A 24,825-nucleotide genomic window follows, 5' to 3' on the forward strand; every position below is an offset into this window, starting at 1 on the left:
AGATGTCTTTTCTCTGATGTAGGTTTTTGAAATCTATGCTGAAAGTCAAATGGTTATGATTGCCTGGCCCTGTACTTATGTCTTCTTTCTCTTTTATTTATCTTTGTGGTTTTTGTGCCAGTACCATGTTGTTTTTATTACTATGGCTCAGTAGTATAACTTGAAATCAGGTATGGAGTCCCCCAGCAGTATTATTTTTGAACAGCATGGCATTGACTGGGGTCTTTTGCGTGTTCAGGGTTAGGGTTAGGTTAAGAACTTTCAGAGAGTAAAGAAGTATGCTTGAATTTTGGTTAGATTGTATTGGATACATAATTTGCTTTTGATAAGATGGTCATTTCCACAATATTGATGCTTCTAGTACATGAACACAAGAGGTCTTCTTATCTTCTAGGGTCTTCCTCAAATTTTTTTCAGTGTTTTAAAGGTCATTGTAGAAATCTTTTCCATCTTTGTTTAGATTTTATTCATAGTTAGTTTTGAGACTGTAACAAATGAAATTATTTCTTTATTTCTTTTTTAAAAAATTATTTGTTATATATAGCTGTCTTCAGACACACCAGAAGAGGGCATTGGATTCCATTACAGATGGTTGTGAGTTGCCATGTGGTTCCTGGGATTTGAACTCAGGACCTCTGGAGGAATAGTTAGTATTCTTAACTGCTGAGTCATCACCTCTCCAGCCCCTTCTTATTTCTTTTGTAGTATGCTTGTCATTGGTATATAAGAAAGCTACTGATTTTTACATGTTAATTTGGCAGCCTGATATTTTGTTGAACTGTTTATTAGTTCTAAGAGTTTTTTGGCTGGATCTTTAGGGTCCTATACTCTTAAGTATAGGATCACATTTTCACCTGCTTGGACTTCTTCCTTTCTTATTTGTAACTCTATATTTGTTTCTCTTGTCCTATTGTTCTAGTTAAGACCCCAGTAGTTCTTCCCATCAGGTTGCACACCCTTTCTGCCCTTCAGTCCTTTCTCTAGCTCCTTCATTTGGGACCCCATATTTAGTCCGATGGTTAGCTGCAAGCATCATCAACAGTATCTGCATGACTCTGGTAGAACTTCCAAAGAGGCTTTCTCTATTTTAGAGAAAGTTCTTGGGCTGCTAAAGAAAGTGTGTAATCTGCAGTGTTCAGATGGAATGTTCTATAGACCTTTGTTAAGTCTATGTGATCTATGATGTCATTTAATTTATATATTTCTCTTTTGCTATTGTTTGAAGACCTGACAAGTGGAAAGAATTGGGATATTGAAGTACCTACTACTACTGCACTGACATTAATTTGTGACTACATGTAATAGTATTTGTTTTATGAAATTAGGTGTACCTGTGTTCTGGATGCATGTGTTTAGAGAATTGTAATGTCCTCTTGTTGGCTGTTTCCTTCATCAGTGCAATGTGATCTTTTTAAAATAGTTTTTAAAAGCCTAGGTTTTTCAATGGCACCTACCTGTTTTCTAGGTCCACTGCTTGAAGTATCTTTTTCTTTTCTTTTATTTTAATGTACGATCTGTCTTTTGTGTAAGATCAATTTCTTAGAGGCAGCAAGTACAGAGTTCTTGTTTTTAAATCGTATCTATTTGTCTATGTCTTTTGATTGGGGATTCGGATTATTAGCATTCATTATTATTATTTAACTGTGAATTGATTTCTATTGTTTTTTTTTTTTTTTTTATTTTGTAAAAGATCTTCTTGTCCCCTGCTTAGCTATTCTTCTAGTGTGGCTTATTCTTTCTCATAGCCTCATGGATAGGTTTACTTATCATTTTAAGAGTCAATCAAGAATCTTACATGTATGAGTGTGATTCCTTTGATCTATTTTTTTCTGATAATGAAAAGTTCTTAATTTTTCTTTAATTATGACAGATAGCTTTGCTGGATATAATAGGCTGAGTCAGCTGTTGTCCTTTAGAACTTGAAACACATCACTCTAAGCCCTTCTGTGTTTCAAGTTTCAGTTGAGTAGTCTGGAGCTATTCCCATGTGCCTCCTTCTGTGCTGCTTCGTGCTTCTCTCTCACTCCTTCTTTTGTTCTGTATTTTTAGAGGGAAGGTTCTTTTCTAGTCTTGCCTCCTGTATCTAGATGGGGATCTCTTTTCCTCTTTCTGGAAAATTTTGCTGTGATTCTTTTAAAAATATTTTCTCTTTCTTTATAATGAGATTCTTCCTCTTCTGTGCTTGCCGCTCACAGTCCTGGTCTTTTCGGAGTGCTGCCCACTAGTGTTTTCCCATCATCTTATCTTTTGTGTTGTCCCAGTCTTCAGCCTTGAATTTCAGGTCAGGTAGTCTGACCTCCCTCCCTCCATTCTGAAGCTTTGACTTTGACTTTTTGATTTTAGTGTTTTAGACACTTCCCCACTTCATTGTTTCTCTTGTTGAATCCCTCTTCAGGTCTTCCACGACCTTCATGTATTAGCTGTTTTGCTGTGTTCTTGATTGGGATCTTATCTCCCCACCCTTTGATTTCTTTACTGACAATATTTATTTTGAGTTTTCTGAAGTTTTATTTGTCTCACTTTTATTATTTGCAATTACTACAGAATTAGTAAATTTTGAAAAGCTTTGTGCTTTTTGTATTTCTTATGTTACTGTGTTGGGATTTATATATTTGGGATTATTTCATTGCCTGGAATTTTTTAATTTAATAATAATTTAATTAGCTATATTCTTTCAGTTGAAATGTTTGCATTGTTCAACTGGGACTTGGATTTGGTAGAATTGAAATTCAGAAAAGAAGAATTTTCAGAATAAATTCAGAAAAATAAAATTTGGTAGAATTGTAGCTCAAAAAATAAGTTCCTAAATCCAAGGACTTAAGGTGCCTGCTGTGAACTCTATATTATTACTTGAACAGAATAGTAGCTGAGAACAACCACAGTAACCAGATATTATCTCTGCAATTAATGCAATAAAATATTGTAGTAGCCAACATTTGTTTATCCCACTGGAGGATAAATATCCAAGTATAGCAAGGAGGATTCTTAGATTTCAGTTAATAAGATTAACATTGCAATGGAAGTAAGATGTGAGAGAGAATAGATTCACTGTTGGCTGGGCCTGGAGCTGACTGTGTACCTGGGACGGCATTGGATGGATGACCTGAAACTGCTGGGCCTCTTGCATCTACATCAAGTGTGGAGTGCTGAAACTACAGACATTTGCCATTCCATTCACTTTTTGGGGTGCTGGGAATCAGACTCCAGGTTGTATGCATGCTAGGTAGGAACTCCACCAGCTGAGGTGCACAACCCCAGTCCAAGACATATCTTCAAACCATTTAACACCAGCATCTCAAATTGCTTTTCATAAACAGTCACCAGGAATGTGGCTATTAGTGGCAATTATCAGGTACAGTTGCAAGATATTAAAATTTTTTGTAATGATTATATTTCTAATACCGTTAAACATGAAAACCTTTCATTATCCTGCTTCTAGGTGAAATGATGTGCTGTATTTCCCATCTTTGAGCTCCCCATTTCAGGGACTTTTTTTTTTTTAAATATAAACTCTGGAGACTACTTTCCCCATTTTTCAATTTTAAGCGCATATATTGATGTTTTTGAAAACAGAGATCCTTGAGTTACAGTTTCTTCTTTCTGATTACTTTATCCTGTAGTTGGAATCTCAGAGGGAAATTTTGTGTGGCTTTTTCACAAAGACAGCAGGTTTCCTTGTGATTTTTTAAAACACACATGATACAACACTAGAGGGTTTGGAGGTTTTCTTCCCTGTTAACACCCTCCAGCCACTCCCACTGCACAGAGATCTCTTCCTAGATATCGTTGTACGACTGGCTCATTCCAGGAGTGCTTTGCTTGATCATGTGGTCTTCCATCTGCTGGACTTTTAGTAACTATTGGAAGTATCAGTCCATCACACATACCATGAGCCTTTATTTGCCTGATTAAACATTCCTTCTTTGTGGAAAGAATTTGTCTAATCTTAATTCTTAAAAGATGTGTATGAATATTTTGTTCACATGTATGTTTATGCATTTTGCATATGCCTGGTGCCCTTGAAGTTAAGAAGAGGGTGTTGGATACTTTAGAACAAAGGTTATGGCTGGATGAGAGAAGCCATTTGGGTGCTGAGAACTAAATATTGGCTCTCTGAAAGAACAAGTGCTCTTGATGGCTGAGCCGTCTCTCCAGCCCCAGTTATCTAAATGTTGAGGAGTCTTAGGAGTCTGAAGGCAATGATCTTTGGTCTCAATGCGGAGAGATCTTGCAAAGAGTAACCTTGTGGATTTCTCCTGAGAACATGCATAGCAATGATGTAGCCACAGTGGTGAGAATGGAGTGTACAGTGGCTTGTTGAAATCCTCAGTAGCTACAGTGGATCCTTGGATGGCTCAGACAAACAGTTCTCAAAAGTATGTGGTACTCTGAATTAAACCTGAGCCTTCTGGACATGTACAATTCCAACTTCTTCTGTGTCTGTGTCTGTGTCTGTGTCTGTGTCTGTGTCTGTGTCTGTGTCTGTGTCTGTGTCTGTGTCTGTCTGTCTCTCTCTCTCTCTCTCTCTCTCTCTCGCCCTCCCCCATCTCTCTGTTTCTCCTTCCCTCTAACTCTTATTTATTCCATCACACTGTTAAAAATTCAGATCTATCCCTTATTTTTGAATAGTATAAATGATGAGTAGGCCCGGTTTTAGTAAGTTGTTGCTTTCGTTTTTGGCCAAATTTCCTATAATCAAGTTATAATGGTTATAATTTGAACATTTATGGTTAAGGCCTCTTACCTTGTTTTAAGGGTTTTTTTTTTTTTTTTTTTTTTTTTTTTTTTTTTTTTTTTTTGTATTTTGTTTCAAGAAACCCAATATTACACATGGATAATGTATACATATGTACATTTTAGATGCTGCTAAACAAATGTTTGTTGTCCCCAAGTTTTAGTACTCAAATTGATATGATATAACGTAAGACACTTAGGTCAGTCTAGAGGTTGGCAAAATGGTCTATAGTTTCTTTTCCTATTATTCTTTCAACAAAACTCTACTGAGACATGGTTTGCACACTATAAAATTTATCTCTTTAAATAATTGTGTGATTTTTAGTGCACTCACAGGATTACACAACCGTTACCACTAACATTTTCATCACCCAAGAAAATCCTGTGCCCATGAACAGCCACTCCCTGAAAGAGCCCTCCCCTCAGCTCTTAACAGTACTAATTTACCTTAGATTGCTATGATTTGTATATTTTAGACAATTCATATTGCATGTGGTCTTTTGTGACTGTGTTCTTTTTAAATCAGCACAGATTTTAAAGTTTCATCTATGTTGTAGCATGAGTTGGATCTTTATTCTTTTTTACTGTCTGGCCATAGTCAGTCATGTGACTGTACCCCATTTTCTTTATTCATTCATCAGTGCATAAGCATTTGAGTAGCTTTGGCTTCTGGGGGGTTATAAATATCACTATGGTGTACATTGTCATACCTGTTTATGTGACCTGTGCTCTTAGTAATCTGAGTACATATGTAAAATTAGAACTGTTGGGTCATTCACTTCCTCATGTTTATGCTGTTGAGAAATCACCAGGCCATCTTCTATGGTGATCACGCCGTCCCACATTCTCAACAACAACACATGAAGATTTCAACTTTTCCACTTCTTTACCTATACTTGATACCCTCACTCTTTCTTATGGCTTGTTCTCAGCACCCTGCTCTAGACTCCTGTTTGCCAGAGTAGGGTAATGAACCACGAGCCTTAGCTCTGGTATGTCTCTGCTTTGTACACATCCTACTTTCTTGCACTATGGATATCTGAATAGGCTCTCTAATTGGAATAGTTCACCCCTTCTGAGAAGTCCCCTCCTTCCTTTAAGAAAGCTTTCTCAAACTGTATCTCTTAAAATCCACGTCGAGCTGCCTCACTCACTCAAGGACAGGTTACTGAGATCTCTTCAAACACACAGACCCTCTCACTCTCGATCCCTCCCCGTCCCCCCAATTATTTCCTGTTTCTCTTTTGTAAAATGGAAAACAAGGATCACATATAAAGAAATGAGCTGGGTTCGAACTTGTGACAGTGTGATTGCACTGGTGGACACAGGCATTTTCTACTAGGAAAGAGTTGAGCTGAATGCAGAAAGTTTGTGGAAGTTTCCCAGCTCAGTTCTGACAGTGGAAATGTGCCTGCTGATGCAAGTAACCCAGAATTCCACTCTCTGAGCCCATGTCTCAAGCAAGGTACCACCTAGTAGGGCACCAAGAAGACAAAATGAAGCAGGGCATACAAAGCACCTAGCCAGCACTGGAGATGTGCTTGCCCGTGTGGATCTTGTTCTTTCTGTTTCCTTTGACAGGGAAGATCTAGACCACAGCCTCAAGCACCACTACTCCTTGCTGTAGACATTGTTTCTAACTTTATGCCAAGTCTAGGAAGGGTTATCTGTTGGGGAGTAAGGAATCTATCTCCCTTTTAGAGTGTTTACCTCAACCACTAGTAATTTTTTAAAAAAGGAAGGGAGGAAGTGGTTCTTAATTCTATGCATATCAACCCCCTGTGTCTAGTTTGGGGGAGGATGCTTTTTCAGATGCTGTGGCAGATGGGATCCAGAAGAAATGGGACATGAGCAATGGGACATGAGTCCCTCCAGGATGGAACTGGGGATGGAACTAAGGACTTGTTCCAGGGCCAACAGGAATGTTTGCTGGCTAATGTCACAAGATATAATAGTGCCATCTTCAATTATTTCTGTAGAAAGTGGGATTTCTTTGGATTCTGTAAGTCCCATAGACAGAAATGGAGTTGTGTACTGGAAATCACAGACAGACAGACAGACATCCCCGAGATCAATACAAATGGCTTTCCTGTGAAGCAACTCCACTTGAGAGTAGCTCAACATGCATTATATACTTTGTCATTGAGGAATTAAAAACTCCTGTAGCAGGTGACAACCAGGCAGAAGGTGGATGGCTGCTTAGGAAATATGAATGAAATGGAGTGATGGATGGAGGCCAGTGGGAGAGACAAAAGGTAGCACAACCCCTTCTGCAGACCCGTTCTCTGGAAAGAACTAAAATTCTACAAACTGCTATACACTGGGCTCCTGATGCTTAGGGAAAAAAAAGGTCTAGATTTATAATGAATACTTGATTGAAACTGTGGAGAACATTCTTCCTGCTTCACACTGAAGAATCTTTTTGGGTACATTTTCCAAAAAGTTTGAACAAGGCTCAGACTATACTGCAGAGCCTTGGCTCCCATACAAGCAGTGTGGAGGTTAGAATAGCATCTTTCATTTTTCCCTCACTCCCAAGTACAGACCCCTAAAGAAGAGTAACTGAAGAGACCACACAGCGCTGCCTGCTTTTGCTCGCGCAGTAGACAAGGGATAGAAAAGAAACCCCGCAATAACTCTGGGGAGCTCTTATGCCACGCAGAGAACACCCAAACCCTTCCTGCTTACTAATCTGAAAGAGGATGCACCATAGCCATTCAGCTGGAGAGTGGTCAGGTTTGAGAATGAGGGCAAAGCAGAGGCTGGTGCAGGCAGATCCCACAGCGGAAAAAAGTAGACACTGCATTCCAAGCACCATACATGTCCTATCTTCCTGGTCTCTGTGCCTAACCCCACACAGACAGGTGTCCAGAAGTGCCAGCTCTCCAAGAAAATATGAGACTGGGAGACTGGACAAACCCTGGTGTTTCTGTCACGACTTGAAACTGTTAACTGTTTGCCCCTGTAAGTACATAACTTCAATGGCTTCCTCACTACAAGGTACGAACCGCCTAGACTTCACACACCAAGATGAAAGGTAGACTGCCTTCAGAAAGCTGGCTGCTGCCTGCTTCTTACCAAGCCTGCAGCTTTGGCATCTTCGCACATCTCTGTGTGCTGAGAGCCTTAAATGAGCAGAGTATATGCCAGTGTAGGGAGAAGAAGCATCACAAGTCCCATGCTCTACCTGGACAGGCTGCAACATGTCTGTCTTAATTAGCTTCTATTGCTGTGATGAAACTTCATGACAAAAATCAATTGATAACTCCCAGGTCCCATTCCATCACTGAGGAAAGTCAGGGCAGAAAACTAAAGACAGGAACTGAGGCAGAAGTCACAGAGGAGTGTATAGGTAGCTCTTCCAATTCAATACTAAAAAGATAACTGAACAGACAAATGGGGAAAAGAACTGAACAGACATATATAACTGAAGAGGCTCATCAGTAGTTACTGGAGACAAGCCCCTGGTTTAATAAGGTCAATAGTTGCTACAAATATGATCTTTCTCTTACAGATGAATTATCCACTGAGTTAAGACTAGGAGGAATTATACAGCAGCAAAGTCTCCTGACTTGGTTTATCTCAATGTATCCAAAGTCACTTGGCCAGTGAACACCTCTGTCTCTGGCCATTCCATACCCAGTCAAAACCATGTTCACCATTATATCTGCAAGGTAGGAGGAAAGGATCTGGCAGTAGTTTCCTGTTCTTAGTGGAGGCAAAAGAAAATGGGCATGCTCCAAAGAAAGTAGGTGCAGGATCCCCAGGGATGTAGGTGTGTGTTAAGAATCAGGGCAGAAAGACCAACAGCAACTGATCCTCTGGAAGGTGAGGCCCCGCCCTTCTGAGAAGCTTCCAAGAAGAGAGTTGGTGGCCAGTGTATGTGTCCTTGTCTCCACCTTGTCCATTGAGGCCAGTTCTATGCTAACTTGACACAAACTATAATCATCTGAGAGGAAGAAACAACTGAGAAATTATCTTGGTAAGATTGGGCTGTAGGCAGGTCTACAGGGCATTTTCTTAATTAGTGCTTGACAGGGGAGGCCAAAGTGCATTATGGGTAGTGTCACTCTTGGGCTGGTGGTTTTGGGTTCTAGAAGAAAGCCCGCTGAGCAAGCCATGAGGAGCAAGCCAGTAAGCTGCACTCCTCCATGACCTCTGCTTCGGCTCCTGCCTCTAGGTCGCTGCCCTTTGTGAGTCTCTACCTTGACTTCCCTCAGTGGACTGTGGCTTGGGCTATGAGAACTAAATAAACCCTTTCCTCTCCAAGTTGCTTCTGGTCATAGTGTTTTATCAAGGCAATAGTAACTCTAACTCTGATATCATGGAAGCCCCAAGATAATACCAAACCTTTCACAAAAGCTCTCTCATCCATACTGGAGGGAAAGGCTCCTCTCTAGGTGTCCTCTCCATGAGAATAATTACTCCCATCTTTATCCCCACCAAAAGAAAAGACTCCAGTCCCTTAGGCATCAGCATCTATAGCCCTCTTTCCTCCTTCTCCCCTAGGTTGGTATAGGGATGAGGACCACACACTCCCTTTATCATTTGGCCTCAGTTTCCTCACTTGTAAAATGTCTGGGTTAGAATGGTGAACTCTATGGTTTGTTTGTTTGTTTTCCCCCAGTCCTGTGCTTTTTGACATGTTAATAAGACTGGGATATCAGGATTCTAATTTCCTGGGCAGCTACTACGTAGTTGCAAATTTTGCATTAATAATTCTCCTATGAAGGACTTTCCAAGAGAGGATCTTTGAACCCCAAATGAGGAAATGCAGAAACCACTGGGGACTGAAAAGCTGCTGTCAAAGTAGATGGTGGTATTTTTTCACTTGGGGCTTGGCAACCATGGGTGAAGGTTGCCATCTGCCTCTCTGTTTTTCTCCACTCCCTCCTCCCACTTGTCCCTGTGAGCTGGTGTTTTCTCTACCCACAGGTCACTCATTTGCCTTTGTTGGAAGTTCTGGCCTCCCACATACTCACTGGGTGGTCAGGAGTCGGACTAATGTTGATGATTAGGAGGCTTAAAATAATTTCAAATTTGTCTTAATTTGGATGAAGATTGAACTGCAATATACCCCTGGCCTGTTTATGTAAAAAGGCTTTTTGCCAATGATATTAAAGCATATAAGTCAGAGATGGAACTTATTTATCTAGGAACACAGTGTTTTAAAGTGACTGGATGAACACCAGTTATGCCCAACAATACCACGACAGTAGCAGCAGAAAGTAGCCCAATTTTGGATAGTGTGCTCTTTGTCTCCAAAAGAGGGCCCTGCAGTTGACATTCCAGTCTTTGTAGGATGTTCTAGAGTGGGATAGGAGTCATTTTCCTGACCTGTGTGTACTTGTAGAACTGGGACAACCCTGAGTTTTGAAAACAGCAAGACAAGATATCAGAAATAGCCCCTTGCTTTGTCAATTCCTCTGCCTGGGAGTCTTCTATTGGCTAAAGGCCAGGACTTGATTAATTAGAGATTCTCAAGAAATAGACAGTATTAGTTGTGAAATTAAATCATAAGTTTACAAGGGGAGCTAAACTAGGCACACTCTGTGCTTTGGTTGTATACAGCTAAGACATCGATCTCATCAAATTTATATCTGGTTGTTTTCCTGCCAGGGGCTATGTCTCTCTGGACCAGGACCCTAATTTCCTGGCCTGTTACTAATAGCTGAAATTTTTTCACAAATAATTTTTTTTTTATAATGGGCTTGCTAAGAGAGTAAATCAATGTCTTACAACTCTTCTGATATAAAATAAACCTCATTTCTCTGCCTAAACTTTCTTAAACTTTGCAGATTCTGGACCATTCGTTTTTCACAGGCTGGTCAGAGAGTGTATTCTTCCAGTTCTCACCAGTTTGGTTCTGGCCTTTTAAAATGAGCAAATGGTGTGTGTGTGTGTGTGTGTGTGTGTGTGTGTGTGTGTGTGTGTGTGTGTGTATTTGATGTTGGTGTTGGGAGTCCTATTTGGTCACTCTCCACCTTGTCCATTGAGGCAGAGTCTTTCAGTTGAACTCAAAGCTCACTGATGCAGCTAGTTTAATTAGCTAGTTTGCGCTGGAATTCTCTGCCTCTGCTTTCAGAGCACTTGAGTTAAAGGTGGGCTGTCTCCTGGTCTTCTACCTATTAAGTTATGGGGCTCAGAGCTCTGGTCTTCAGACATGGCAAACACTTTAACCGCTGAGCCTTCTCAGACAGAGACAGTTGAGTTCAACTGGACCTTACCTCTGAAGTCAGTGCTTTATCTGTAGCACCTCATTCGCTCTCCCAAAGACCAAGGGGGGTATTCTTGTCATCTCCCCTTTAAAAGTAAGCGCGTATATCTGAAGCACAGGCTGATGGAACAGCTGCAGCCTGCCTCCCTGTAGCTTCTTTTCTGTAAACAGTGTTAAAAACACGCCAAGGCAACTAACAATCTCTCAGTGTGAGTTATGGGTGGTATCCTTAGGGCCCCTTCAGCAGAGGTCTTCTTAGCTACCCCAACAATTCTCCCAATCTGAGGCCCTGTTGGGGTCCCTGTGCCCTCTTTTCCTCCCTCCTGCCCCTCCTTTAACATAGCTGCATCCGTTATGCCCAAGGTCCAGAGGAAGGGGCAACAATTCCTCATTCCATTCGAGTTTAATGAAATTTAGAAGAAGCTCCAGCTCGCAGATTTTGTTATTTAGTGTCTTTTCCTTGTAGTGTGTTTGGAAAAGAAGGCTGAGAAACATTGGGAGAAAGAAGCTGTGTCTGGTTCTGTGGGCCTGGCTAGGGGTTGGTTGGTTGTGCCATGTGCCCACAGGGAGACAATGGGCATACTGAGTGAGAATATGGCCCTTGAACCCCTGGGCCCTGAGGTCAGATTGTATTCCTGAAACAGAGCTCTGGGCTTTGACTTTTATTTTTGTGTCTGTTCTGCCCTAGTAACCTTAGGCAGAACTCTTCAGCATACCCTAGGAAAGGGGCGTTCAGGCAGTTTCATTCTCTGCAGTCTGAGTGGCCATAATGCCCCTGTTGTAACAAGCAGCATCTGGCCTGAGGCATAGCCTTGGATATTGTCTGGTGCTCAGTCCTTATGTGATAGTCTCAGCAGTGGACTTCCAAGGCTCAGGAGTGAGTCAGCTTGGCACCTCAGTCCCTGGGACAGTTCCCCAGAGAAGACTACTGGCCAAAGTAGAGAAAGCAGCCAGCCAGGTCTCATTAGTCCCATTAAAATGCTGCTCCTGGATAGGAATGAGCCCTGGGAAGCATCCCCTGCAGGGCTTATGTGATCTGCAGGCGAAGCCAAGTTTCCAGAGGCATTTTCCATCCACACCTGTGGAGGTTACTAGAGGAGGTCTGGCTTGTGGGGAGACACCTGGCAGGTGTTGATATGACTGAGAAAGTCACTGCTATAGCTAGTCCTCACCACATGCCAGATGTGAGTTTGCCTTACCAGGGCCTTCCTGCTCAGATAGTTATTACTTCTGTCATTATAAAGAAGAGACTCAAAGAGCTAAGTAATGTGCCTAATCTGTAACTAGTATGCAAACTCTGGCCTGTCTTAATATCTTCCTATTCCACTATTAGCCTCCTTAGGAAGTAGTGCCACTAACTCTGGGATGCTGATGGTGGGTGAGCATCTGAGGTGTCACCATGGCTATAAGGTGAAAGAACAGGGTGTGTCTCCGGGCACTAGGCGGTGTCCCTGCAGAGATGACAGCAGCCGTACTATAGGCAGGAACAAGAGACTATTTTATTCTACCCTGATATCTGTGGATAGGCTCATGGTGAAACAACTTGCCTTGGACGGAAATCAGAGTGTTTGATATCTACACAAGAGCACAATACTTTTCATAACGTTTTTGCCTCAGCAATAACTACTGGCTCCTACCCAGTAGTCAAAAGACTTTTCACCGTCTCTTTCTGCACCTCTCTGCTCAATTTGTATGCAATTACTGTCTGGCCTCAATATGTCCTTGATCCCACAAGGCACATTTTTTTTCATGATTTAATATCTCTGCAGTTTGCACATAAGTCTTGTCATCAAGATGCACACTTCATGTAGTAGGGCTTTTTAAGTTGATGTTGCACTTTAGAGTTGATGGGAGACCAAGAATGGAGGAAATGTGAGTACTCGGGCCTTTACTCAACCCATCAGTCACCTGCAGTGGGTGTCAGTATTATACTGGATTCTGGGGACTCTGAAACAATTAGTTTGCAGTCCTTGAAGTTATAACCTGGAGTGGCAAGATGGGCCTGGCAGATGAAGAGACCGAGCTCACTGACTTGCCACAGGAAGGCCTCTGACTTTGGAGAAGGGTTGAAAGAAGCCAAGACTGGCTTCAAGAGGAAGGTGTACCATGAGGGGAAGCAGAAGGTTGGGAATAGGTGGTTCTGATACAGTGATGTGGGTAAATTGAATGGTCAGAGCCAACAAATTCCACACATGAGAAGTGAGGCTGTGTTTGGGGACACGAAAGGGTTCAGTGCATGTAGAGCCTGGGGTGCAAACCAGAAGGATGGGTAGGGACAGTTGTTGAGGACATTGGGTATTATGGAAATTAGTTTAATTTTTATCTTGAGTCCAAAAGTGACCCACTGGGGAATGTTACACAAAGGTACCTGTCTTGATAGGTATTTACTAATTCTGCAGAGAAAACAGATGGGAGGAGGGAAAGTGAGATGGGAGAAGGTGAGTAAGGTGAAGGACATTGGAGGAGAAAGAGGAGCTCCTTTGGAAGATTAAAAGAAAGCCTCACTTTAATTAGCCATTCTCAGACAGCTAGGTCTGATCCTGCAGGCTTGACGTTTACCCAGTGGTTCAGCTGGGCTTCTAGTAGAAGATCCTGCAAGCACAGGGTGTTCTGCCCTTGCCTCAGGAGAGCTGTACTCTCACTAGACAGGGCTTATGATGCTTATGAGAAAAACTTAGCATGTGTCTGTACTTGTTCAAGAAGGGCCTGGACATTCCCACAGATACTTGCCAAATTAGTTCTCTGTTTAGACTATTTTACAGTTGGATGGGAGCCAGCTCTGGTATTGGAGTCTGCATCACAGGGTAATCGTAGTAGACCTGTTCCCATAGGATATCAGATGTTAAGCCTTTGGAGCCATAAGAAAGAGACAGGTACACAGGGGTCATGAAGCCAACATGACATTGATGCTGGGTCCACCTGACTGTTCTACCTGTGAACGATGTCCTGGGACAGATATGTGAGAGAGAGGAGATTTCCTGATGTACGGATAATTGATTGTGACCCAAGGCTTACGATTCTCTTTCTTTTCCACTTCTCTGAACAGGTGCAGTGCCACACGTACACCGGGTACTGCTGGTGTGTCACTCCCGATGGGAAGCCTATCAGTGGCTCATCCGTGCAGAATAAAACTCCTGTATGTTCAGGTACCATAGGAAGGTGCGGGAGGAATGAAAAGGGTTGGAGAGAGACGTGTTGGTTGGACTCTGCATCTGAATCTTACGGGCAAACCTTTAAAGGGTTGCTGTGGTAAATGAGCCCCTTTTCAGGTCACAAGGGTTCCATGCTACGCTTGCTCTGTAGTCGGCTAGATGAAGAGTGGCTATGTGTGCATATTTTAATTTGAGTTTATGTTTCTGGTCCAGTGCTCTTTTCCTAAGCATTTGCTACAGCCCCTTAGAGCAAAGATGCTACACATCTAGGGTTTGCTGTCATTTGCTGCCTGTAGTGGACTGTGAAATACATTATTTGTATTGATGTTGACGCCATGTGAGAATATAACATTAAAGGATTCAGTGATTGATTAGTAATGTCTGTCATGAACACAGGGAAGGAGGATATCAGCTTCTCTGCCACATTTTTGCCAACCTTGAATATTGTAATAAATGACAATGAAAATTTTTCCTAACAGTGAACCTTTTGTCTGGCTAGTCATCTGTAATGCCCGGGTGATTAAAGACTCCACATCTCAAAGTTTCTCCTTGAATATTCTGATGAATAGGTCCTAGATCTGAAATGAACCCCAACCCCCTTATTTTTATGAAGTTTCTCTGATAATTAGACAAGGGTTTGATAACAACCTATTGGGTTTATCCATAGCAAAGCTTACTTTTTGTACTTCCAACTTTGTAGGCATATGGTGTTTGCTGTTAGGTCAGTCTTGTGGGATTGTTTGTAATGGATTCACAAGGCCCCACACTTCACCCCATTAGTAACTCCCTTAAGATTTCCCCTCAAACAGACAGTCTCACTGTCCATTGTATCTATGGATTGGATTTTTACTTATTCCAAACATTAAGTGTAAGCAAAGTACAAAATCTTATGTTAAAACCTAGTTCTAAAGGCCTTTAGCCTACATTATCTTTTCCCTGGGTCTTAAGGTTTTAAAATCAAACTTGTTCTCTTAAAAAAAAAAAAAAAAACTAGCTCTTTGGTTTAAAAAGTAAAGTAAGTGGAAAGGTTACTAATGTACATAAGAATTCATGCTAGGATCAAAATTTACAGGCCAGAAGGGAAGTTTACTTTAGTTGTGGTTTATACAGAAACTGGAAACCTTAATTGGGTTAGTGTGAGGAGGGGCAGGACTTGGGCCTCCTTGTAAGTGACCTGGAACACTCCATTTAAAGCAAACAAATGCTTTCGACACAAGCCCCCTGCAGGATAAGATAACAGACTCCTCACACAGCTAGTGCATGGAAAAGGAGTGTGATATAGATTAGGAAAATCAGAATTCTTAGTTTTCTCTCATGGACAGGATTTCCAGAGAGGCCTTTCTATCAAGTGGGTTTTCCCTGCATTCATGGAATGGGCCTTCAAGGACAAGGCAGGTGCCACAGAGCCAGGCCTGGATGTTGGGTGCATGTGGCATCCCAGAAGAAATGGGGCAAATGTTTGGCCAGAACACAGGCTGCCCTCTCCTTGAAGAACAGGCTGTGTCTAGAAAATTGTTTCCATGCCTCAAACTGTTTGGCCCATTCGGTACAATTGGGCCAACAATTTTCTACTTAATGCAGATGGAAAATCACCGATTTCCTGTCCTGACCAGCAAGGGATGTCAATCATTGCATTTTCTATAAGAGGGGGCTTCTTTTCAATTGCCCCTGGTGACTGGATGTGGGTCAGAGCACAGAGCTGGTGAGACAAGAGTGCGTGCAGGGGCGTGTAAGTGGGGGGGGGGGACAAGTATCGAAATGTTTGTATTACATGGATGTGGAGTTTTGTAAAAACTGGGTCAAGATTGGTTTCAGAGAACCTGGCAATCAAAGTTCAACTCAAAACAGTCTAGGTTATCAGTGACATTGATGTTAAACAAACCCTACTCGACATGCGTGTGCACACTAACTTTGTATATAGTGTCCCTGTTGTGTATACAATACGTATATACATTACCATGTGCTCATAGCGTCAGGCTTTGCCAAGCGTTTGACGGAATCCAGTCACGGTGCCATCTGAGTCTTGTGCTTCTGTTTCCTCTCTTGCTCAAGGTCCAGTCACCGACAAGCCCTTGAGCCAGGGTAATTCGGGAAGAAAAGGTGAGTGGAGTTTTATGCTTTGTCTAAATGTTTGCTTCGAAACAGTAAGCAGGGTTCTTAGCTGAGAGAGGAGTCTGGGGTGAAAGCTAAACGTACCTCACATTTCTAGGTTCTTCTCTGGAGCACTATAAGGATGGTTCAGATAGTGGTGATGACTGAGCTGTCGCTATTTCTGCAGAAGGAGAGAGAGATTGTGTGTTTGTGTGTGTGTGTGTGTATGTGTGTGTGTGTGTGTGTGTGTGTATGTGTGTGTGTGTGTGTATGTATGTGTGTGTGTGTGTGTGTGTGTGACACAGAGTTGGGTAGGGACCACCCTTATGTGAGCCCTATGGATCTCCGCTCTCTGGAAAGTTCAGTTGGTCAACTACCAACCGAAGAAGAAGATGAAGGCAGGACACTCACACCTATCCTTGGCTCTCTCCTTTGTAAGCTCATTTGAGTGTCCTTTCTCCCCTCCCCATGATGTATGTATCCAGAGTCTCTTCCTGAGGGCCAGGATGACTTCATGGGTATGCAGCCAGGGCAATTGTCTTGAAATTTTCAACCACGTTTCCTTGACACCAAGAGGATGGTGACATGTACAGAGGCAGAGGAGACACATGTCTGATGAGTGTCTGCTTCCAGGCCATTTTATTCTCGAAGAATTACACACTTTGTATGATTCTGTCAACTGGAGAGAGTAGGGATGGGTGCCTCTGTGGAAGTCTGACTTCACCAGGGTTGTCCCTGACAAGGAGCCTAGAGGGTTTGGCATAGGAGGTGCTTTCATTTTGCTTAATGCTGCATATCAATGCTTCAGGAGCCTTTGCTTCTGGGTGTGAGAACCTCGTGACAGAGAAAAGCAGTTGACAGTCATATAAAACTGACCACCCATCAAAAGCAATCCTCAACAAAAGAAATGAGGGACACATGGTACTTATAAAGCTTGCCACCCGGCTGAGAGATTTGCATTCTTAACTGGATAGCAAAGGACTCTCCTAGCTGCTGTGGTCTTGTACCCCACGGGTAACAGTAACAGATAGCTCATGGTCATCCTGGCTCCTACTAAGCCAGTCGGAAAAGGGCAGGTGAACAGCAGATGATAGCAGCGAACACCCTTTGCTCCCTCTGAGACCAGGATCAGCCAGCAGACCTGGATGGAGGAGGGCTCAGGAGCCTGACTCCTCCAGTAATGCTAATCCTCCAGAGCAGTGGTTCTCAGACTTCCTAATGCTATAGTACAGTCTCTCATGTTGTGGTGACCCCAACCACAAAATTATTTTCATTGCTACTTCATATCTGTAATTTTGCTGCTGTTATAAATTGTAATGTAAGTATCTGATATACAGGATATCTGATATATGACCTTCCAAAGGGGTCCCGACCTACAGGTTGAGAACCACTGTTCTAGATGGAGCCATTACTGCTAGTTCTCACATCTTTGCTTCCTTGCCCTATGGCTGGCTTACTTCTTCCTGTGGGGTTCAGTGGAGGCAAAGTGGTGGGTGCGTTGTGTGTGCTAAATCTCACTCTATCCTGGGGATCTGAACTCTGCACAGGGCTCTCATTTCCCCTCCACTTAGAGGATCAGTTTAGGTATAGGGTCATTTCTTTGTCTGCCATAAGCATATAGAGAAAGGAAGTTTGGGCCACTTGTCGCCACACCTGCCTGGGAAGCTGGAGTTTGAATGGGGACAGGGTGTGAGAGGGCATTTGTAATATCCTGTGTCGACCTGCAGAGGTTCCTCTTTCAGCTGAACTGAAGAATGGAATGTGCTCTGCAGGGCAGCAGGTGGGACAACACAAAGGCCCCTTGTCTGAGCTCATGCCCACATGTGGCTTCTCCCACAAGGCATCTCTCAGAAGTTGGGGCTGGCCAGAGCAAGGATGTTGTTCTGACCCCTGGGAGCACAAGGGGTGTGATTGCAGAGAAGGTAGAGCAATAGTAGGTCTATGGGTATGAGGGATGTGGGTACAAGGCCGGGATGGGACCTAGTTTCTCTCTTCCCCAAACTCTCTTGCCTTCTTGAACATGCCCCACGGATGGGCTGGGGAGGATCAGTTCTCTCTGCCTAGAAGGAATGAAAAGACGCATTGTACGACTGCTCAGAGTCTGGTCGCCAGCCAGGAATTTAGGCCTTGGAAGGAGAGGAGGAGAAAGGCAGAGTGCAGGGAGCTGGGGGTGGACAGAGAGATAGCTTGAGGGAGGGCTGCCAGGCAGCAGCAGGTCACCGCTGCTTGGCTAGGCTGGGGGCTGTGGTTCCTGGGCTCACAGGTGTGGGGCCCGAGGGAAGACGTGGGGGAGAAGGGGGCCACTGTTATCTTCCCCAGATGCCAGTGCTCCAGGAGGGGAGGAGGGTCACAACTTCAGACTATTTGCTTAATCCCCAGGAATGTCCTCTCTTTGCTCTGTTCTTTGTGCCCCTTGTGTTTAAGGGACTCCTTTATGGGCACATGTGTGGTAATTAACACACACAGTGTAGGGCCTGGGCCATGTGTTTGAGTTTCAAATATCCATTGATCTGGGGCAATCTCATCCTGCTGCCCCCTCCTCTCCTCCTCTGGTCCTGGTCCTTGAAGACAGATGGGGGTGGGGTGTGTACATGGGGGTGGTGCACACCTGCACCCACATGTGTTTTATTGATGCCACGAAGGCATATCTGAAGAAAGGGAGAGGACCCCCCTCCCCCGCACTCCCTCTAGCTCAGAGGCTCTACTGCTAAAACAGCTGGAGGCTGCAGGAGCTGAGGGATGGATTGCTTTGGGGTTTTCACTGATGTCGTCCAAAGGGAAGTGGCTGGGATGCAGGCTGTGCCTTCTGACAACTGACTGATCTGGAGCAGCCTGTGTCGGGGTGGGCTGTGGGCTTTCCTGACCTGTTTCTTTTGTGGCTGGGATGAAAAGAACTCTAGGTGAGCTTTCAGGTAACAGGGGGCGGTGGCACTGCTTGCCTCCCCCCACCATGATGAGGCACCAGGATGACAATTCCCAGCATCCCTGGGGAGACCGGAGAGTGGAAAAGAACAGTGAATGGGAGAATCCCAGAGAGCATGTGCAGAGCTGGTTTTGGTTTCCCTCCTGAAGGCTCCGAGTTCTGCAGCCATTGCTGTGACAGCCAGCGAAAGACAAGGGTTGTCAGAGGAGGCTTTCTGAAATCTCATTTTCCTCTAAGAGGCCCGGCAGTTTGTTGTTTAAAGCAAGTGGGAAAGAAACAAAACCATGGATGTAGTCTGACCAAGGTTTCCTTCGGGAACTTCTGTATTTGTCAAGCCAGTCTCGGAACAGGGCAGAGCTTCCAAGTCCAACTCACCTTTAATGGGTAGAGAGTTCTTTTTAATCCCTTACTGGCTGCTCCACAGTGTGGGCCTTGAGTCACGAGTGAGTCACACTTATTTCCCGAAGGTCCCTGTCTATGTCTTTATTTTTAGAGGAGCTTGTGGAGTCTGGTCTGCAGCAGGATGACAGCCTGTGCCCCTCAGGAGGTGGATCAGAATGTACTGACGGACAGCCTAGGGCAGGGTGACAGGCAGCAGGTAGCCTCCATCCCTGGCCTCACAGTTGGGGGCAAAGACAATGAGCACACCTGAAGATGTGCTCCAGTCCCTAAGCCTGGTTGAGATGGACCAGGCTGGCTGTCCAGGGATAACCTACACGTGAAGCATTGTCCTTGAACCTGTGATTTTTAACTTATGCTATATTTGAGTGGAGATTATAGGACTTGCAGATCTGGGAGGGCGTCTTAGTCAGACGAGTATCTGAGTCCCTAGTGATATTAGCAACTGTCTGTGTTCTATGTATGCTTTTTTGTTGTTGTTGGGTTAATGTTTATTCTGGAGTTCGAGAGGCTTGTTTTTTATAGCTACTGAGGCTGTAGTCTTGAGTGAAAATGCTGAGAACCCCAGCCTAGTTTTTGAGGCTCATCCCCATCGGGACCACTGGGTCCTCAGCCTTTTGTGGCAGAGGTAATCTTCAAGCGGGCCTTTTAGCAACCAACAGTTTCTAGATTCTTAGAACCTGTCTCTTCTGCATGGAAGAGGAGGTGGATGGCCTCTCCAAACAGTTCTAGCTGGTAGCTGCTTTTGTCAAAGCCTCCGAGGAAAGACCCTGATAGGGGCTGCCTGGAGTGAGTGTGGACTTTTGGCAAATTCTCACACCCTTTGGGTGATCAGCCCCAGGGCCTTTGAAGTCCAGGTGAGAGAACTCAAGGCTTACAGGCCAAGGGGAATAAGCCTGCCTGCTCATTGTTCCCGAGTTAAGATCAAAGTGGAGAACACCAACTTAGGGACGGTCCAGAATGAGGCTATGTACCTGGATGTGTCTCAGGACCATTTCTCATCTCTTAGCTCCAGCTCTGAGGGCCACACTGCATCCGCATGAAGGTGGATGACCTGTCATTCCCAGGTCTGACTGCACTGATTCTGTACCTGCAGAAAGATAGATATGAGATTTAGTACTGCTTATTGTCCAATTTCTGTTCCAAGGCAACACATCAGAGTAGCTAAAACACTTCTTAAAAAAGAAAAGGTAAGTGGAGTAATTTTTATCTGTTTTAAGACATCAAGCTATGGCAATTAAGACAGTGAGGTGTTGGAGGGAGAACAGATAAATCTAAGTCAGTGGAGAAGAGAGAACCCAGAAACACACCAGAATAGATATCTGAGAGAGAGACAAAGGCAATTCACCGAAGGAAGAACAGCCCCCACGCCCCACCCCAGACAAGGGTTCTGTAGCAAGTGGCATACACAAACCAAACACAGTAGAAAAACAGGAACTGGGCAGATGGTCCAGCAGTTAAGAGTGCTTGCTGCTCTTCCAGAAAACCTCAGTTCAATTCCCAGCATTTACACCATGCACCTCCTAACACCCACAGCTCCAGTTCCTACTACATCAGACCAGACACTGCCTTCTGGCCTCTGTGGACACCTGTCTGACACAGACAATTCACATATGCCTAATTAAAAATAATATAAAATTAAACAAATACAAAAATAATAGAAAATTCTCAACCTCAGTGTCATGCTTTATGAAAAATAACCCATACCAGATTATAGTCCACACTGTAGAATATAAAGATGTTACAGCTTTTAAGAGTCCTTGTGAACACTTTTACCACTCAGGACACAAGGGAATATTTATGAAACATCTGCCGGACGTAGGACTTGTGTCTAGAACATACAAGAAAAACTTTAAATTAACAAGTGGGCAGGCTACATACCATAAACACTTCACCAAATTCGATCTACAGAGGGCAAAGAGCTCACAGAAGATGTTTGATGTTACAGGAAATGCAGATGAAGACTATGGTGGGCTGTCACGATTATGGGGGTTAAAAATAGTCTCCATATTAAATGTTGGTGAGGTAACCGAGAAGCTGCATCCTCATAACTGCTGGGGAGGATTTAAATAGATCAGCCATGATGGGACTGCTTTGGAAATCTCCCTCCTCCACTTCCTCTCCCATCTCCCTAATCTCCCCCTTCTCCCTCTTTCCTTCATTCCTTCTACAGTCTGTGTCACCAGGACTGGAGAATCTTAAACTCATGGTTCTATGGCTTTAGCCTCTAAGTGCTGACATTAGAGGCGTAAGCCACCATGTTTGGCTGGAAGTTTCTGTTAAAAAAAATCAAAGCATATATTTAACTCGAATTTATCAGTTATATTCCTGAAGGTTATTTTAAGGAAAGGAAGACAGCCCCACAAATCACCCATATGCAATATATTGCAGCTTTATCTATAATTCAAAATAGAGACAACCCAAGTGTCCTTCAGCAATTGAAATGAACTGTGTCGCTCCTGTACTACAGATGATACTCAGCAGGATATGTTGGAACTTGGGAAGGTATCAAGGGCATTGTGCAAAGTGTGGGCTCAAACACACACACATATACACAGCCTTTCCGAAAGATTAGATAATTTTACACAATCCCAATCATACAACATCCTAGAAATGGCAAGATTATATATAGAAGAGGCAGAGAGCAGGCAAGGAGTTGCCAGGTGAGGAAAGGGTGGAGGAGAGGGAAAGTGTGACCATATAGAGAAAACCCATGGCAACCTCTGTGGAGATGGAGTTCTGTGTGACATGGATGTGACACGAATCTGTACATGGGTAAAATAATTCAGAGCTGCACACACATAAACAGGTGTGCGTGAAACTGCTGGGGGTCTCGGTAAACTGGTTGCCCATTTCAGCTTCTTGGTTTTGATTTTGTTCTATCCTTTTGAACATGTATGATTATAGTTATTTTTCAGTATCCATGGGGGCTGGGTTGTTTCTAGACCTCCCTTATGCATTCTAGGCTGGCTTTGAACTTCTGATCTTCCTGCCTTTTCCTCCCAAGGGCTAGGATTATGGGTGTATACAAACAGAGTTGGTTTATGCCTTGCTCTGGATCAAACTCAGGGCTTGTGACGCAAGCACTCTACCAGTGCTGTTCCTTGCCCATGGTAAAGTCCCCTGCATAAAGTGGAATGTGACAGTGTATTTGTGTAAACTTAAGCACAACTTTCCACAATAAAACGTTTTTAAGCAGTTGGTAGAGTTCTGTGTGAATCCAGTCTTTAACTGAAACATGTGCTACAGTTGTCTCTCGCTCTGTCTTCCTCTTCCTCCTTCTCTTTTCCTCTCCAACTTCTTCTCTTCCTTTTTGTCTATCTCTCATCTGCATTCCTAGCTACCCTCGGGTTGTTGCTCTTATTCAGAGGAATTCATGACTTGAGGATGTGGGAAAAGCCAGCTTTGCGCTTGTTCTTTCGTCGAAGAGGAAGTGTGCAGGAGGGTAAAACAGCTGGGAAACATGGACTTCTTGCTCAGGAGTGAGCTTTGGGTGTTTTCACTGATCTGCACAAGGATCACTTTAAAGCCTCCTTAACCAGGAGCCATGCCTCTCAGAAGATGCTGGGGTGAGCAACCATTCCATCCTCCTGGAGTGACCCAGGCAGGCCAGCTTCTTAAGAGACTTTTGCAAACATGATGCTCAAAGAAGTCACCCGGACTTCCGTGCTTGACCTCGGGTCTCATAAATCTGGTCCCTTCAAAAGCAAGAACACTGTAGTTCTATCAGGCATCAGGTTATTCCCGTAAAAGATGGACAGTGATGTCATCAAAGGATATAAGGGAGGATCACAGTGTTGATGTGGTTGAGATGAAGTCAAGAATCTGAGGGAGCTTGGGCTTGTTGAAGAACCTTCTAAATTTCAGGTTTGGGGGTAGAGACCACTGGTTATTTATTTATTTATTTTCTTATTGCTCCCACTCCACCTCAGAAAACCCCAAGAAATGCCATTAATAAGGATTCCTCCTCTGGCCCCTTTGACACACTTGCTTTTGAAGGACCTGGAAGAGAAAGCTCTTTGTATGTGGTCAGAATAAACTCATTGTACACCCAGACAATTGACTGCTCAATGGACTTGCCAGCCTCTTCAAAGGACCAGCCTGCTTCCCTGCATCTCTTGGGCTCTATTCAGTCTCTTAAGCACACCAATGTTTGGGGGGTTTTGTTTTGTTTTGTTTGTTATTCTGAAAAGTCTTTCCTTGAGAATAGTCAGAGCGGATCAACATTGTCTTCAGCCCAGCATTTATCTCCCTTTGCCAGCGAATGTCAATCAGAAATCAAAAAGCCAAACAGAGGAGGCTTTGAACGGTGTCATCGGGGGTCGAAGTGACTTCCAGCTGTCTGTGCATAGGCCAGGCCTTCTCTGTGCCGGCGCGCGCGCACACACACACACACACACACACACACACACACACACACTGTCTTTATAGGCTCCCAGAGCCCATGCAGGGTCCGCACCTGCAAGGACAAGGCATGGCTGGGGGGCTGGGCAACCTTGGAAAGCCAAACGCATCAGGGGCTGGGCAGTTTCCAAAGCTCACTGCCTCTGAGGCCTGACTTGCACTGAGATTCACATCTTTCATCTGCCTGATGGCTTCCTCGTCCCAGGCGGATGGTGCAGCTAGAGGAGAAAAGCCACCGGCCAGAAACAGCATCACAAACTGTGATGATGGGATTATGATTGCTCATCTTAACTTCCCACTTGAGAAATTCTCTCATTTGCCTTTTATTTGTTTATTTTTATTTTCAAATATGTATTTTTCTCCTTCCTTATACAAAATTTATACTCTTTGAAACCTTCTTTCCCACACTGTTCTTTTTCCAGTCATCTGAAGAGTATTTGGGTATTAAGGAGAGATGAAATCTTACTATTTGAGGTCTCCCCACAAAAAGTCACCCAGAATAAGCTCCAGGCATAAAATTATCACACATATAAGTAAAGTGAGACTCAGATATATTTTTCTTTAAAATATATGTACAAGTTCTCTCTCTCCAACTTAACCCCTTCTGCAGTGACCTAGCTGCCACTGCTGCATGATTTTTTTTTTTTTTGCTAGTGACTTTGGTTATTGAAATGTAACTTACACACTAGAAAAACAAAACAAATAAACAAAAAACAAACAACCTCATTCATTGTATATGTAAAATCAAATGAATTTAGCAAATGTCTAGAGTCATACAGCTATTACCAGAGAGAAATTCTGTCACTCTCTTATAAAACTTTTAGGCTGTTTCTCCTGTCTCTCAACCTCTGCCTCAGCACCCACAGAGGAGGCTGGCTTCCAGTACACTTACTTTTGTAAATCTG

General features: G+C 43.5%; 1 protein-coding gene across 3 annotated transcripts in view; it reads left to right on the top strand.

Annotated features, from left to right (window-relative positions):
* Positions 1-24,825, top strand: part of SMOC1 (SPARC related modular calcium binding 1) — a 153,998-nt gene that overhangs the window by 90,578 nt on the left and 38,595 nt on the right. For all 3 annotated transcript variants that reach the window (XM_080932371.1, XM_080932372.1, XM_080932373.1), the window contains exons 4-5: positions 13,998-14,097; positions 16,156-16,203. In XM_080932371.1, the coding sequence (XP_080788497.1) occupies positions 13,998-14,097; positions 16,156-16,203 (148 nt within the window). The remainder of the gene's footprint in view (positions 1-13,997; positions 14,098-16,155; positions 16,204-24,825) is intronic.

Source organism: Micromys minutus (assembly GCF_963924665.1).
Source record: "Micromys minutus genome assembly, chromosome: 1".
In the NCBI taxonomy this organism is placed as follows: domain Eukaryota; kingdom Metazoa; phylum Chordata; class Mammalia; order Rodentia; family Muridae; genus Micromys; species Micromys minutus.